Below are 17,363 nucleotides of genomic sequence, written 5' to 3'. Positions count from 1 at the left end.
ATATCAGAGATTTCTGTCATTAATTGTCTATTTGTCCAGGATAGGATTTAACTGGAAATTATTTGTTTAAAAAGGAGAAAAGTATCTTAGTACATCGAGGAGGTCTCTGTCCTTTATTTGCATCGTGTATATAATTCACTGGAAATCGAAGTATTCAGATGATTTGAATAAGTTACTGGCCTCTGCCTGCCAGCCAGGAAGTTCAGCAGCCTGTGGTGGGGTCAGTACCTTTCCATGGCTTCTTACTTTTGATTTTTTTTCCAGAGGAAACAACTCAGCACCAGTCTATTTCCTAATCCACAGTCTTCTGCCAGAGTCCACACAAATGTCTCTAAAACCCAAGGGGACAAATCACCAACTCCTCTCAGCCTGCACTGCCTAAGGAGCTCTGCATCCAGAGATGTTTTCTACGAATTTTCTACCCCCCTTACCCCTCCTCCTTTGGCTTTTCCCATCTCAGCTCATGCTGGGGAGAGCAGCACAGAGCTGCCCCTCTGAGCCCTTCTCAGAGCTAAGCTGCCTCCTGTGATTTCCCAAGCTGGCTGCTACCTTCCAAGCATATCTTCACCATCTGAGGCTTTTCAGGAGCTCTTGTCTTTGCCAAATCTCGCGTTCCTGGAGTTCCAAACTTTCCCTGAATTCTCTTGGACTTTCCCATCTCCCAGCATTGCAGCCTTTAATAACTGCTGCTTACCCACATGTACACACAGAATGTCAGAGACCTCTGGCCATTTCCTGACTCATTACTCACTCCTTGGCTCTGCACAGCCCACATAGGGAATTTTGGAGTTTCTGAGTTGCTGCCTGCCCCGTGCAGCCCAGCCAGCCTGGTTGTGGCGGCCCTGTGGCAGGTTCTCCATCAGGTCTGAGGAGTTTCCAGTGCCTCCTTCCTTTTCAGAGCGTGCCAACAATGATGTTTTCCAGCCACAGGCTCTGCAGGTATCACATCAGCCACTTCCCAGGGTGCAGAGGCACAGAGCACAGCAGTCCGTGCCACCAGGAATGCCCCTGCACTCTTTCAGCTCAAGATCCAGCTGCTTTCCCACGCTCCTTGCACAATCCACGCAGGCCGCACCCTTTCCAGAGAACTCACATGGAGGGTTTGACCCCACACAGCCCCACACAGCCCCACAGCCATTGCACAGGGTCAGGGTTTGAGGCTGTCCTGTGCTCAAGGTATTGCAGAAGTGGTGGGTTTCCCTGTGACCCAGATGCCCCTGCAAATCTGAAGCTGCTCCGCCACTGCATCCCAAAATTCACCCTCAGATTTCTGCAGAGGCTTTGGGAAGATGGAGCATGCTGAACTCAGAGCCTGTCCCATGGACAGCAGGGGCCTTTTGTTGAGAGGGATTAGTGCAAGGGGACTGGAAAGGAAATCCTGCCCCAAAACCCAGAGAATTTTGTCGATCCATGGCCCTTCCCACCCTGAGACTTCCTGATGAAAGATCCCTCGTAGAGCAGAGCCAAGCAAGGGGCCCTGTAATAAATCAACACCCCAGAGACTTGGGCTGACGCAGACATTCCTGAGCAGATTTAATTCTTGTTTGTGAGGAGGGATCCCTCCACATCCACGCTCTGCACACCCCAGCCACTAGAGAAGCATCTGGCAGCCAGTCCACAGCTCAGCTACCCCAGACACATCACAGGGCTGCTGATCAGCAAGAAAACCCTCTGGTTCCAGCAGATCATAAGCTTATTAAAGATAGATTTGTGCTTTGGTCTGCAGAGATAAACAGATCAAAGGCATTTTGGTCTGTGTGCCAGTGCCGCTGTGTCCCCATTTGGCAGAGAGGGAGGCTGGGATGTGCTCCCCATTCCCAGTGCAGGGCATTGGGGGAGCAGCAGGGAGTGTGCCCAGGGCCACATGCAGACTGCAATAAGCCCATTCTTGGCTATTTGCATGGGGAACTTGGAAGCAGCTCCCTCACAGGACTCCCTGCTCTCCCCAGCCCTGCAGAGCCAGGGGTGGCCAAGCTTCGCTGGAGTTCTGCTGCCAGCCAGGGATCTGCTCTGCTCAGGAGGAACAGCTAAAAGGGGAAACAGCTCCTTGCACAGCTGGCCCAGCAGCTGATATTTGCATAGTGCTTTGAGACCCGCAGATGAAAGATTTGAGAGACACGAAAGGCTGTCACTGCCTGTTTGTCATTTCGTGGTTCCTCCCTGCTATCGCATGCAAAGGAGACACCCTTTAGGAGAGGTGAGAGCAGCTTGAGGGAAAGATGAAACAGTAGAGGCTTTTCCTGCCACGTCCCCTTGCACAAGGAGCACATCTGCACCCCAGAGCTGGCTGGGCTCCAGCTCCCTCCACCCATTTTACAGTCACCCCACCTCTGTCCTTATCTGTCCCCAGTTCAACACAGGAGTCACCACCATCCACCCTGAGCCACCCCTGATATCCCTCCAGGCTCAGCTGTGCTTGTCTCAGGGGGTTCTTATGAATTGCAAAGCCAAAAATTGGGAATGAGTGACAGCATCAGGGCTCCCTATAAGAGGCAAGTGTGTGCCTGCAGAGGAGAGCCGGGAGGGACGGAAGGAACCTTGGCACATGGCAAACCAGCAGCAAGGGCCCTGAAACTCCAAGTGAGTGAGGAAGGTGATGGTGTCACTCAAGAAAGCAGCACAGGAGGCAGCAGGATCCCACCCCCGTCTCCGTGCCTGACACGGCTCGGCAGAGCCCGGCACGCCGGAGCTGGGCTCGCTTTGAGCATTTCAAATTTGCCGGATGATAACCTCGGTGTCTGAGCTCGCACTCCGGTCCCACCCACTTCAGATCTGACTCATGTTGCAGTCACCGCTGCCCGGGTATTGGTGCGAGAGCAGGAGAGAGGCTGATCGAGAGGAGGGAGCGAGGAGGAGCAGGAGAGCAGAGAGGAGCGAGGCAGCGCCGCTCGCAGCGCTCGCTGCCGCCTTCGCGCCCCAGCCGCAGCCCCGGGGCAAAGTTGGAGCCGGGGCAGCCCCTGAAGCTTCCCGCACACCCAGGGGCTCTGAGAAAGCAGCGCCTTTCCCAGGTAATGCTTTGCCTTACTTCTTGCTGAGTTGTTACGCTGCTAAAATACTTTTTAGGTGAGATTCAGGAGGGTTGGTGGGTCCCTGCTGAGTGGGATCCTGCATTGGGACAGCTGGGTCAGGTGAGAGGGTGACACTTTGTCAGGTGCTGGTGCCATCAGCATCCTGTGGTGGCTGAGTGCAAGCCAGTTTGGGGACTTTTTTGGCTGTTGCTGGTGGGGACAGCTGGATCCGAGAACACGAGGGGAAGGACATGGGTGCAGTGAGTCCAGAGCAGAGCCCTGCACATCTGTGGGGTGCAGCCTCTCTGCCCAAGCAGCCCTCCCCATGGGGCTGCTGCTGATTTCTCACCCTGACCTGCCCGAGCCTTTTTCCCTGGACACTCCAGCCCTTCCATCCAGCCCTGCACACCTCGGGGGGTTCTGCTCCTGCCCCATCCCAGGGCATGGTCACATCTGTGGGGCAGGACATCCCCAGGCTGGGCAGCCCCAGGGGTGCACAGTGCTCGCTGTCCCTGTCCAGAATCAGCTTCAGCAGCAGCTGAATCCCAGAAACTCAGGCAGCTCCAAGCACACCCCTGAGCCCGACTCTTCTGTTTTCAGTTTCACCTTGCCAGGACACTGTCTGCCGAGCAAACTTTCAAAATGCTGACTGCTCTGTGCATTTCCACATTGCTCTTCACATTTCCTGATTTCAGGGGTCCTGAACAGCTTCTTACCCACAGAGCCCCTTTCCTCCTGGGGAAGCACGACGGAGGGCTGGTGGCATTGATGGGAATTTTGTCGTGGCTCCCCCAGCCCCTCTGCTCACGCCAGAGGCAATAATTGCTGCTTTGTATCAGACATCACACTGGGAGAGGGCAGAGAGACACCAAACTCTGGAAAAGCCCAAAGAACAGGGACAGAAGCATCTGGGGATGCAGCCAGGCAGGACACCACTGTCCCCTCGAGTTTGTCCTCTCCCACATTGCCTTCAAGTCCTACCTGTGACAAATTTGCTGCTGTCCCATCAGGCTTATGGGCCTGGCAGAGGATCAAGAAACCCATTCCCAGCTTAGGAATTTTGCAATTCCCACCATCAAACCTCAGGCATCCTGTCTCAGACCAGAAGAATCCCCCACACTCCGTCCCATCTCTCGGCTGAAATATCTCTCCCAGCATGCCCAGATGTTTCAGCTCAGGCAGGAGTTGAATATAGTTCTAGAAAAAGCCACGATGCTCTGCTGTGAGCTCTGCATGGCCAGGGGAATGCACTTTGCTCCCAAGTGCAAAGTGCTTTTTCTGCCTGCTCTTTTCTCAGAAAGAAGCTGTCATGGGAGGCAGAGGAACATTTCAGGTCTGCAAGGGCACAGCCCTCCTGTCCCTAAGGACAGAGCTAAAAGGCTTCATGTGGAGCTTCTCCTGAGCCCCCAGCCATCCCTGTCCTTTCCAGAAGTGGGAAATACTTCCCAAACAGAGGCTGCCACATTCAGGCACCTCCTGACTGCTCCTCTCCACTCGTGTCTGCTCATGGTGCTGATGTACCCGGGCTTTTAACAGGTTCAAAACAAACCTGTTATGCCAGGAGTAGAAGCACAGGAAGGGAGAGCAGCCAATGCATTCCCTGCCAGAGCCAGCACTGCATCCCATTAATCTTACTGCAAAAGTGCACCAAGTGCTGGAATTAATGATGTTGGAGGAAAGGATGCTGAGAGATGGGGAGGGGGAACAAAAAAGTAAAATGCAACAGAAATTTCCCATTTATAAATCACAGCCCCCTCCCCAGAGGAGATAAATGCCATTTTAAAGAGGAAAACAGCAGATCAAATGCAACATGGACTGCAACAGAGCAGAAAATATCTGTTCAGGCAAGAGAAAGCAGAAATTACTATGAGAATTGTAAAGAGGATAATGGGGAGACGATAGGATATTACAGCGGAAAGATCATTAATGCTCCAGAGAAGGCTATTAACAGAGTTCCTTAAAGATCAGCCTAGAGGTAAATTTTATTTAATGGTTTTCATTAGTGATCTTGGCTCTGAAAATTAGCGCTTCTTTAAGAGAAATGTACTGGTGAGAAACTTGTGAAAAGTTCTGCACTGAACAAGGGACTAAGTACTAGAGGAGAACCAGAGGATCTGTAGATTAACAGAAGCACATCGGCCTGGCACAGGCTCACACGCTTAGCAAAAAGCAAAAATTGCTACTCTAAGCAGCTGAAAACACCATAGGAAAAATATCTGGCTTTTGGGGAGCCCCAGGATGAGTGCAACAACAAATGCAACCTGACAAATCTTCACAGCAGAGACAGTGTCAATCAGAGCACCAGTGCCATGGAAAAGGCATGAGAAAGATGACCCAGAAGCTGTGCCCTGCTCTGGTTCCTTCAATGTCAGGAGGGTGATTTTGAACCACAAGCAGGTCCAGGCTGTGATAATGAGGATAATCAGGTAAATGTAAAAGCTGCCTGGTGAGACAGGGCTGGGAAGGTATCATTTATTCCGGCTGTTGCTGGAAAGACTGCCATGGGAAACAGCTGCTCCACTCGTACATCGAGGAGGAAATCAGCTCACTCTGCCAAAACACAACAGGAGCAGAGGACACAGGTAGTGAAGGTGGCTGTGAGTGACCTGGGCACAAAGCCAGGGGCACATGTGGAGTCACAGAGAGCCAATGCTCCAGGAGAGAGCTCTGAGCTGGATGCATGGTCTGTGTCCTGCGAGCAGTGAGCTGACAGCCCCCCAGCTGTACCAGCCCTCCATCCTGCTCTTCCTGCAAAGCCATGTCTCGAGGCAGTGCTCTCCTGGGGGAGTGTTTCCAGGAGATAATTTGGCTGGGGGTATGGGAAGGTATCCCCCACCTCCACCACAGTTAGGGTTGCAGCATCACACATCCGAGCTGACAGGAGGCAGGTCCTGCCCCATTCCATGGAGGAACAGCCCAAGGGTTTGCAGGCAGCTGAGCCCTGCAGAGTCCCAGCACTACCTGAGGTCCTCTGCAGGGATGGGGATACCTCTGTCCCCTTGAAAGTGCCCATTCCTTGCCCTGAGCTAACCTGGAAAAGCAATAAGAAGCAAAGCTCCTCCTGGGCACATCAGCAGGGCAGGGCTGCGCCAGGAGCTGAATGAGCTGAAGTGCCCAGAGCTGGGTCCCACCAGCAGAGCCCACGTGAGCTGCGAGAGCCAGAGGCAGGAGCAGGTTGTTGGTGTGTGGTGAAGCAGCCACGTAGGAGGCTGCCATCCACCCACAGCATTTTCTAAGTGTGCTACTCCCCCTATAATTTAATCTGCCATTTCCACATGTTGGGAGCAGTGAAAGCACATCCCTTTCACTTGGAAATACCCTTCTGTGGGAACAACCTGTTCTCCTCGCTGCCATCAGTGGGCAGGCAGCGCTCAGCTTGTTTCACGCTCCTTTTGTGAGTGAACAAAGAGCTTTCCATGGCAAGAGCCTGTGCTGCAGCTGGAGGTGAGGAACTGCTCCACACGCTGCTGCTGTGGCTGAAAGCATCGCATCCCTCTCCAACAGCCTCAATCCCAGCACCCAAACTCAGAGGGCTCCCTGTCTGCCAAGGAGTTTGCTCTGCTCAGCAAAAGGCTTCCCATGGGCTGGTTCGTGCCTTGTTGTTTGCTTTCCATGCCTTTAGAAGCAGCAGGGCTGTGGGAGTCACCTCTAATCTCAGTGGTCCAGTCCCAATCTCTCCCCTTTATAGCTCCTGGCAATCAGGGGCTGTTTACTCATGCAGTCTCCCTCGTGTACTCCCTCCTGTGGCCCTCATGCCTTCAGACTTCAATCAGAGACATAAATCATCTAAAGAATATTTTAACCTGCACCACAGGTGTTATCTTGTTGATGCAGAGAGAGTTTAAAATCTCACCTTTGTCCTCTGACAAGGCTGGATCTTTTCCTTTCCTGGAGTTTCTTCTGATTGCTCCATCTCTGCAGCCTGTTGGAGCTCTGCCTTCCTGCACAATCCCGGGCACCACCAGGGAGGCTTCACTGCTGTTCCACGGGTGCAGGGAGCCTGCAGAGCTGGGTCCTGCACGACCCACAGGGAGCAACACATTGAGGAGGATGGGGAGACCCCTCAAACCATCTGGGAGACCACAGCTTGGACACAGGCAGGTCCATGAGGGTCAGCAAGTCAGTCCAGCTCCTCAGCCCATTCCCAGCCCTCTTTCTTGTCCCTGCACTGCCTCAATTCCCCTTTAGGTATCTTCCCAACATGGATATTGCTTCCAATCAAGGACCCAAGGAACCTTTGAGTCTAGTAATGGCAGGGTCTTGGAGATCACGATAACCAGTAGCTCATTTGTAAGTTAGAGTGTTTGCTCTGTTGTTTCTTCCCTGGCAACGTGTGGCATTTTGTTATTTGTATCCAGACAGAAAACAGCCAGAAAAAGCCACTCTGCAAGGGATATTCTCCTTCCCTCCCAGGACCCAGAGCAGAGTGGGGATTTCCCATACAGGCTACAGGAGCTGCTGTGATTTGTGATGGCAGGATGGCTGCTGCAAAGCTCAGACACAAGGACAAAGTTTAACGAAATCGGCAGCCGCAGCCAAGATTCAGAAATTACGTAGTTGCGACTAATTTTGCTGAATTGCATAAGAACTGCTATCTCAGGAAAATTGTTTCCTCATAGCCTCCTCGTTCTCATGTTTATTGTAAACCTATAGGAAGATGACAATTTTAAAATCCCTGCTCTTCTCTCAACATCCCTCCATTACATGGGCACCCCTAGTGCTGGGAGAGCCCAGCTGGCAGGTACACGGGTGCCTGGCTGCCAAAGGACTTTCAATTTGGGTGGGCTGGAGCAGCCAGGGAGGTACAGACACGCTGCTTCTGGAAGGGTTTGAGGGGAAGCTCAGAGGGTCTTTGCCCACTGGAGCTCTGACTTGATGCTTTTGGAGAATCACAGAATGGCTTAGAAGGCATCTTACAGATTTCATTCCACCTCTCTGCCAAGAACAGGGAAACCTTCTGCAACACCAGGTTGATCAGAGCCTTCTCCAGCCTAGACTTGAACATTTCCAGCAGCCACAGCTTCTCTGAGCAATCTGTGCCAGGGTCTCACCAGACACTTTCTTTTGCAGGCTGTCCTTGGGAGGTGGCAAAGCTCTGTCCTGCTGGAGCACTGCTGACCACTGTCACCAACCAAACATGCAGAGGGCATGAGAGCCCACAGGACCTGACTCGGTCATCACTCAGAGGAAAGGAGAAGGCAAGAAAGGAAAAGAAGCAGTTGAGATCCACCAGCAGCTGCCACAGGGCATCGGCTCCGGCACTGAGCTCCCAGAGAGGGCCAGAAGCACAAGCGAGTGGCAGTGCCACATCTTTCCTAGACCATGTCATTCCCAGCACACAAGGCTGAACGTGTAAAGTGACTCTGCAATGTTCTCCAAGGTCCCTGTAGAACAAGGGTCACTTTGGGAAGGGCTCTAGGCCTGCCTGGTCCAGGCTCACTCCAGGGAGCTTCGGAGCTGATGAGAGCAGGACTGCTCCATCCTTGCAGTGACACCATGGATCCATGTTACAACCACACAAGCTCTCAAAAAAGCATGGACCACCCCATGCAGCTGCTGGTCGGGTTCTTTCTGGGCATCCTCATCGTGATCACTCTCTGTGGTAACATCATCGTGTGCCTGGCCGTCACCCTGGACCGGCGGCTGCGGAGCGTGACCAACCGCATCATCGTCTCCCTGGCCATCACAGACCTGCTGCTGGGGCTGCTGGTGCTGCCCTTCTCTGCTTACTACGAGCTCACCAAGGAGTGGCCCTTTGGCAGGGTTCTGTGCAACATCTACACCAGCCTGGACGTCATGCTGTGCACGGCCTCCATCCTCAACCTCCTCATGATCAGCCTGGACCGCTACTTCGCCATCACCACCCCGCTCCGCTACGGCCAGGTGGTCACTCCCTCCCGGGTGGCCGTGGGCTTGGCTGTCATCTGGACTGTTTCACTGATGGTCTCCTTCCTACCCATCCACCTGGGCTGGAACACCAAGGGGACGGCGGTGCAGAACACAAGCACCACCTGCAGCAAGGAGTGCACGCTGGGAGTGAACCTTGAGTATGGGTTGGTGGACAGCTTGCTCACCTTCTACATCCCTCTGGTCATCATGTGCATCACCTACTACAGGATACTCAGGATAGCCAGGGAGCAAGCCAAGAGGATAAACCACACGTGGGGCAACGCACCCATGTCCCCCATGGTGAAGGAGCACAAAGCCACCATGACGCTGGCAGTGGTGCTGGGAGCCTTCATCGTCTGCTGGTTCCCCTACTTCACCCTCTTCACCTACCGGGGCGTGTCGGGGGACAGCCAGGTCAAAGGCACACTCATGTCCATTGTGCTCTGGCTGGGCTATGCCAACTCAGCCCTGAACCCCATCCTCTATGGGACACTCAACAAGGATTTCCGAGTGGCCTACCAGAACTTGCTGCACTGCTGCAGGACGGGATACCCCAGGAACTCCCACCTGCCTCCCCTGCAGCAGGCCCAGCCCAGGGGCAGGCAGGGCCAGAGCAGGCAGGAGGGCAAACCCTTGAAGCTGGAGGTGAGGAATGAGAAGGGGACTCTGCTCACTGACGGAGCCCTCAAGAGGTAAGAGCCTTCCTACACTAGGGACTTTGACGGTAAATCTGGCCCCAGAGAGGAAGGCAGAGGTGGGCACCCCACATTGTCCATGGACTTTTAAGCAACAAACTGATGCCCAGGCTGGAGATCCTTGCCCAGGCAACTCCTCAGTTCGGCCACTCAGAAATTCCTTACCACCCATAAGAACCCAGCTTGCATCCCCTCCATGGTGGCAGCACAACTCCAGGTACTCCAACTTCCCACCCGGCTGGGCCTCCCCTAGAATTGCCACCATCCACAGGGAGCACAAAATGTCCCCGAGATTTTCTGGGTAATGGAGACAGTTGCCATCAGGACTTGCTGTACAGAATGGGGTGAAGCTCCCCAAAATCAGCCATGTCCCTGTGAGGAACAGACAGCAAATTCTGGGCACAGAACAGAGCTTCAGGGGCCAGGAAAGCTGACAAAAGAGTAGACAGGAATTAGTCCTGGGGCACAGACAGAGCACCTGCAGCAGGCTGGGAGTCCCTGCAGGAGCCAAGGTCTGGGTTCCCAGCTCCCTGCGGAGCAGCTCAGCTACTTCCCTTCCCATCTGAGCCACACACCCTCAGCATTTCAGTCACCAGTTTCCATCAGCAGTGAATTCAGCCAACAGCAAGTTCCATTCCCATCTCTGGAAAGGGGCAGGAGCAGCCCAAATTAGGCTGGCAGATGCTTTTAGAAATACAAATGCCCATGTAAAGTTAGAGCAAAAGAATCCCTCAGTGCCACCCCAAGCGTGCTACGAGGGTCAGCTCCAGCAAAGGGTGTGGTGAGGGAGCAGGATGGGAGCAAAGTGGGCAAGTTCTGTGCCAGGCTGTCTCCCCAGCCCCCTCCCTGAGCACCCACATCCCCTCAGAGCTGTGCCGCCCTCTCACTGCCTCGCTCCAAGGTGTTCGCCCAGCCAAGCACAAGGAGAACAGAGAGGCATGCTGTCAATCTGCTGCTCCTGAGATAATCTAACCTCTAAGCAGTGCCTGATAAGCAGCCCAGAAACTTTCCATCCATAGATAAGGAGTCCTTTGATTCCCTGTTCCCAGCGTGGCAGCAGAGAAGCCGCGCTCGCTCGCTCTCCCGGCACGTGCCCTTGATCCTGCCCCAGAAAGAGTCTTAAGCCACCAAAAGGAGAACTCAGGGAGGTGAACCAAAGTTCAGAGCCATCCAAAAGGCTGATCCAGCATCCTACCTCCCCCAAGGCACCAATGTGACTGTACCCAAGGGAGGGGTGCAGAAAAAGAGATACAGAGGGATGGATTTACAGGAACAAATACAAGAATGCAGCTCCTGGGGCTGCCTTTTTCCATTTCCAAGGAATTAATGAGGAGCCCAAAGTTACAGCGTTTGGCAAATTGTAGGTTGTGTATAAAAACATATGGAAAATGTGTCTAAGGTGGTGGGGATGTTTCTGCAAACATACAGAGACAAAGAGAGCTCTCCTGTTTACTCACACAAGTGCAGGGCTCTGTGCTGAGGCTCTGCAGCTGAGCCAGGAGAGCTCAGGGGGAACAGGCTGAACAGGCTGTTGGGACTTCCCTGCACAGCCAAGAGAGAACAGAGTATAAATGTCAGTGTCTTCTCAAAATGCTGACTTACCACAAAGGGACAATAATGACTTGGAGGGAGATCAAAGGGGAAGGAAAATGGGTTTCTGTTCCCCAGGCAGAGGGCAGGGTCACTGATTTCCTGGCTTTTACCCTCGCAGCTTTTCCGGGTAGAAGAGATTCTTCCCCTGGTTCCCCACAGGAAACACTCAAGCAAGGGGATGTTTCCTGACCTTTTTTAATCCAGTGAGCTCCACCCCATCCTCCACAGTATCACCACTGTGGTTTCCACTCACAATCAGATAAGGGTTGCTTGAGCACCTGCTTTTACTTTATCTCCTTCTCTTCATAGCCCTCTCACCTCACAGCAATCATGCACCAATGATCATATGTGGCCCCTTCCAGCCCTTTTTTCCATAGTCAGATACACCAAGATCTGCTGTTGGCAGATGATCAGGATCAGCTAATGCCACACAAGACACGTGAGCACAGGATTTACCTGTTCACCAAAAGCCTGGCAGCCAATTTCACCCACAGCACAAACCAAGCTGGTTCCTCTCTGCAGTCTTCAGAGTCATCTGCCCTGAACATGTTAACAGGAAAAGACCAACATAAATCATTCCAAAAACTCATAACCTCCCCAGACAGGAACACCCAGAGCTCAGAAGAGCTCTGCTCAGAGAAGCTCCCTGGGATCATTCAAGGGAAAACAGAATTTTGAACTGTTGCCCTTAATAACAATGTTCTTTTCTGTTATGAGGCATAGGGAAAAGACTAACAAACAAGAGTGGAAATACTGGAGCACTGCAGCAGTCTCAAGGGTCACTCAGAGCCTCAGTCAGGAGCAGGGCAGGGAATCAAAAGCCACAGGACCTCCAGAGCAGCTGGGGCTAGAGGGCACTTCCATCAGTGAGGACCAGGTAGGGCTGAGAGTACAGGACCAAGCACAGAGGCAAGGGGAAGACAGCTGCTCCCATTTCCACACCAGGCAACTCACACAAAACCAGTAAAGAAAACCAAAGGACCTCAGGAACCTGTTTCAGTGCAATGGGACAGGGCTCTGAAGAGCCCTGGTGCTTGGCTTGCTCTGTAGGCTCTGAGAGCAGACCCTGATGTTCAGAGAGATTAAAATCCCATGAGAGGAAGCATTCAGCACTAACTGGATGTGCTGGGGAAGAAAACTCTGGAGCTGAATGAGTGGCTGTGATCCATTCTTGCATGCCATCTGTTCTTAGAGCAGCATGGGACAGGACCATGGCCACAATATATGGGCAGAGGAGAAGCCAGTTCCCACTGGAAAGGGTCCCTGTCCTGGTCACAACATGCCTGCCCCAGCTGCCAGCCTCAGGCAGACACTGCCTGGGGCTCCACAGAGCAAAGCCAGGCTCAAGCAGGCTGGCCCTGACAGACTGCACTGCTCTTTCTCTCTCTTCATGTGCAATTTAACCTTTCCAGCACTGGAGCTTTCCTGTGAGCCTCAGCCAGCCTGCTGCCCTAGGACCCACATCTCCCAGCCTTCAACTCCTGGCTGCCCTCTTCCAAAATCCTGTGTGAGGTTGAAAGGACAACACTCAGCTTTCCTCAGTGCAAAACTCAACAGCAGAGGCAAGAGCTGCAGGGTGAGTACAAGGCCAGGGTCCCTGGGTGAAAATGAGGGAGCTCTCCCTGCTGTGGCAGTTTTGCTGGTGCAGGCATCCCTTCCTGATGGTGCCTGGTGCAAAGGGTGATACCATCAGAGATGAATCCTCACTCCTTTATCCAGCACTGGTTGCTCTCCAAGCAAGTCCCAAGCCAGGGGAGGTGCACAGAGCTGGGCCCCACTCTGCAGCTGCCCTGGAGTTTTAGGATTATAGAATCAGCCTGAAAGATGCTGCATCCTGCCTGCTCCTCATGCACTGCAGAGGCAGCTGCATTCAGACCATGAATTTCCAGCACACTTCATTTTCATGCAAGCCCACATCCCCAGAAATTGCCAGCAGCTTTGGCGGAGATGCTGGCAGGGCTCCCGAGGTGAAGAGCTGATGCTGCACCAGGCACTGCTGCTCTCTCCAAGTGGTGCTGGGCTGGAGGCCACAACTGCCCTGCATGGGGATGCCTCTCAGCTCCTGAGAGCCACTTTGTGCAGCCCTTCTCAGCAAGAGTCAGGCAAGGTCACCCTGACCTCCACGTGCTCTCCCCCTCCAGTGCTGCATGCTGATAACCTGGGCTCTCCATATTGACTGTGCCCTGAGGGGGAAATAGAGTCACAACATGCTGGAAGCTGGGCACACTTTGTCCCTGCTGCACCCTGAGCACTTATAACCTCAGCTAAGGTCACAGCAATAGCAGGAGCTGGTGCTGTGTGTCCACACACAGAGCTGGGGTACAGGGACCTGTACCCAGGGGTGCACCATAAACCTGCACTGCTCAGAGCTACCCCCTGTGAATCAGCCTGGAAATGCCATTGCCCATCAGCCTGAGGAGGAACAGAGGATTTGGAGGCTGCAGATGCTGCTCTTTGGGGAGGAGGCATCACTGCTGCCCTGCAGCAGGAGCAGAGTGAACCCTCCAGCCTGGAAACCACAAAGCACAAAGTGAAGGCCCCCAGGGCAGGCACAGCACAGACACAAGGCAGAGTCATCTCTGCTGCTGTCACTGCCCAGCAGCAGGGGCAGAGGGGACACCAATTCCAGCTCTTCTGCTTCATGCTTCCCATCCCTGTGCATATGTTGTAAGACAGATGTTGTTTCTGTGAGGTAAAAGCAAAATGCCAGCCATCCCCTGAGAGGATGCTGATCTAATCAGCAGAACGAAGGAGAGGTCTCAGGGAGAGGTTTGCAGGAGATCTGAGGTCTTGGTGTGACCACAGATTTCCTCTCTGCACCATGGGGGTGGGGACAGGAAATACCACCTCATACAGGACACCCAACCAAAGAGCTCCTGACCAAAAAGTTCCCAGACCCACGCAGGCAGAGGGGCCATGCGAGAGGCAGCACCCAGGAGCAGAGCACTGCCAGCTCCAGGACATCAACTTTTGTCAGGCAACAAATCTGCCAACTCAGACCTGCTGCTGCTAGCTGGCCTGAGGGACAGGAAGAGCAGGCAGAGAAAGCCACAAAGCAGAGTGTTATTGCTCAGAGGGGCGTTGGGTGACAGGTCTTGGGGTGATGCAGGCCTGCTCAGTTCTGCCCAAATGCCAGCACTCAGCATTTAGCAGGGGATGCTGAGAGCATCCTCACAGCATCACATCATGGCCCCTCCCAGGGTGCTGAGGGCAGCACCCCTTACACTGGGGAGCAGGAGAGGTGGGGGGAAAATGGACCCATCTGCATCTTGTAAAGTCACTGATCACCCTCTGTGTTTCCCTGCAGGATCCCTGCTCTGGCACATGGCATCACTCCATCCCCAAACACTGCTGGAGAGGCCTCTGCCCATCCAGGTTCCTCCCAGGAGGGTGCTGGGTTAGAAGAGCCCTTGGAGGAGCTGCCAAAGAACATCTGCCCATCCTGTGGGCAGTGACACTTTCAGCATGAAGAGATGCCTGGGGAGCTGGGTCAGGAAGCAGTGCATGCCTGGGCAGGGCTGGGAGTGCCCTCTCCAGAGCCCTGGCAGTGGCTCAGGCTGCAGGGGAAGGGGCTGTTGAGGTCGTGGTGCCAGACAGACCAGCTCAGGATGGAGAAAGACAGTAGGCACCACTTCCCTGGTGTCCTGGGAATGTACCCACCCCTCAGAGGGGCAGGGCCCTGGCAGATGGGGTGACATGGCAGGAGGGCTCAGCGAGGTGGATGCTGGCAGCCACGAGTGCTGGATGTCTGTGCACAGGACATCCCAGGCCCTCAGCATCCACCCTGGGGCAGGGCTGCTTCCCTTCCCTGGGGCTGTCCTTACAGCACACCCCCTGTCCCAGCCCTACTGCCAGCCAAAGAGAAGCCCTGGAGTCTGCTGGGGAGGTGCTGAGCAGCCAGGGCTTGCCCCAGGCTCTGCCCTCCTGAGAAGCTCAACATGAAGGCTCACAAAAGAGAAGATTTTGCACAGACTTGGGGCAGAAACAATCAGTGGTATAAAAAAAAAAATCTATTTAAGACAGAAAGAAAATGAGATGCTTGATGATTTCTGTGGGAGTACTTTGTCCTGGGAAGAGCCTCCCTGCCCTGCTCCATCCTGCTGTCCCATCCCCATCCTTCTGCTGCGACAGAGCCTGAACACACAGCACAAACACCCAAGACACAGGCACAGCTACCCTGGACAAGGCTGGCACCCCCCAGAGCACATCTTGCCCTGTGGGATCCCTCCCTGGTCCCTGAGCTGATGGAGCAAGGACACTTTGCCATCCCCAGGGGCAGGTTCAGAGCTCCCCCTGCTTGCTGTGGACACAGAGCGGCCCCGAGCTCCGGCCACACCGAGGGTGTCACCCACTGTCACCACCCACGGCAGGGCTGGGCTCCCCGACCTGGCACAGGGCACCCCAATTGTCACTATACGACACTCAAGGTGAAGAAAAGGGAAAGTTTATTTTCTAACTCCCACATTTATAGTTTTCCAAAAGTGACAGTGGATTAGAGGGTGAAAGTGTCACCTCATCCATCAATGATGCTGGACAAACCAACCAACAGTCCATCAAATTCCTCCTCCTCCATAATAGAATGCAAAACAGTAAGTTATTTACAGAAGGTGTGTGAGAAAGTTTGCTACAAGAATGTGAACATCAGAAGGCTCAGAAAACCTTAAAAAATGAGGGTGCCACCCAATCACTCCCCCAACTCCTCGACACCTCCCAAGCCACCCCAGCACTGGGTGTCACCATCTGCCACTGATACCTCCATGGGTGTCACCCTCCACCACTCATTAGGTGTTACAGAGAGCAATTGGCTCCCAAAGAGTGAGGAAAGCTGAGAGGGAGGAGCATTGCAGCCCCCCCAGCACAGCCAGATCCCACCAAACATCAGCAGGCCAGGAAACCTCCCCTGCACAGCAATGCCCTGCCAGCCAGGGTCCCCTCATGGTTCTCCCTCCTGTGGCCTTGGGGTGAGAAGTGATGAAACTCCTGGGGTGAGCCCCCAGAGCAGATGGAGAAATTGCCTGATCAGCAGCTCTGCAGAGCAGCAGGAGCCGGGTCCCTGCACAGGGGGAGCTTTTCCCTTTTCCTCCCCAAAGAAACCCGGCAGGAGCAGGCCAGGAGCATCCATGCTGTGCTCCAGCTCCGGGAGGAACTGGCAAACACACACCCAAACCCCTGCCACCTATGATAACAATTAGAGGCTTATCTAATTGCAAAAATAATTGCAATTGAAGTGTTTAATTACCATACTAAGCAGGAAGAGCCGTTTCCTACTGTTCCAGTAGCACTCCCGATCCATCAAACAAGGTTTGGGGCTTGTTTGGGTGCTGGGCTTTTTGGGTTTTTTTCCTGGTTTTCTTTTTTTGATTATTAGATTGCAGCCCCAGGGGATGAAGAGATTTGCTAATTAGGGTCTTGGAGAACAGCTACCAATTCACAAACACTTGCTTTTAATTTCAATACTAACGAGGCTGGAAGGGGGAGAAAGCCAAAATGCAGAACATCTGTGGCAGGGCTGGCTGCAGCAGGGCTGACACTGCTCAGGGACCATCCCAGAGACCCCGGGAATGGGCAGGGCTCCGTGCAAGCCCAGGCAGGTGGGAGCAGCTGCTCTGGGTCGCTGCTGTCGCCGCAGCCACCACACAAACCAATCCCAGCATCGATCATCTGTCTAATCCCCCCAGGGACCATCGGCTTTCTCAGTGATGGGCTAATCCTGGTCCTCAGGCAGCCGTTCCATCCCCCGGGGGTGCAGCAGCAAGAATTTCTCCAGGTGACATTTGGTTTTGTTCTCCTCTAAACTGACAACAAAAGGGAATTTAATTCTCTCGCCAAGCAGCAATTCTGAGAGGGAAGAGAAACTGCTTAGGAAGCTCCTAACCAACATCTGCTCTCACAGATAGGAAACATCCCCTGCTAGCGTTGGGAGCACAGGCGGGGCTGGCTGCCAAGTGCACGGGGACATCCCCATCCCCCTGTCCCTGCAGGAGCTCCAGTGCCCCAAATGTGGCACCAAATCCTCACCTGGCTCCAGCAGCCACCCCAGGGACCCACAGAGCCTGCCTGGGCTTCTTCCACCAAACCTTTCCTGTCCTTGGCACAGCTCTGGGGAGGGTCCAAAAACCTGCAAAGAGGAGAAACAGGGAAGGAGAGAAGCACAGGGGAGGCAGGAGCAGCTGCAGGG

General features: G+C 53.9%; 2 protein-coding genes across 2 annotated transcripts in view; one reads left to right on the top strand and one right to left on the bottom strand.

Moving 5' to 3' along the window:
• Positions 1-17,363, bottom strand: part of LOC102069871 (serine protease inhibitor Kazal-type 5) — a 113,252-nt gene that overhangs the window by 86,792 nt on the left and 9,097 nt on the right. The window lies entirely within an intron of this gene.
• HRH2 (histamine receptor H2) lies at positions 2,258-16,384 on the top strand. The gene is made up of 4 exons (XM_074552010.1): positions 2,258-3,008; positions 8,079-9,589; positions 12,598-12,761; positions 14,493-16,384. Exons 2-3 carry the CDS (start codon positions 8,469-8,471, stop codon positions 12,614-12,616), a joined length of 1,140 nt encoding a protein of 379 aa, XP_074408111.1. The 5' UTR covers positions 2,258-3,008; positions 8,079-8,468; the 3' UTR covers positions 12,617-12,761; positions 14,493-16,384.

This window comes from Zonotrichia albicollis, chromosome 15, assembly GCF_047830755.1.
Source record: "Zonotrichia albicollis isolate bZonAlb1 chromosome 15, bZonAlb1.hap1, whole genome shotgun sequence".
NCBI lineage: Eukaryota > Metazoa > Chordata > Aves > Passeriformes > Passerellidae > Zonotrichia > Zonotrichia albicollis.
Note: the sequence above shows the minus strand (reverse complement) of the source record. Positions and strands in the feature narration are given on the sequence as shown.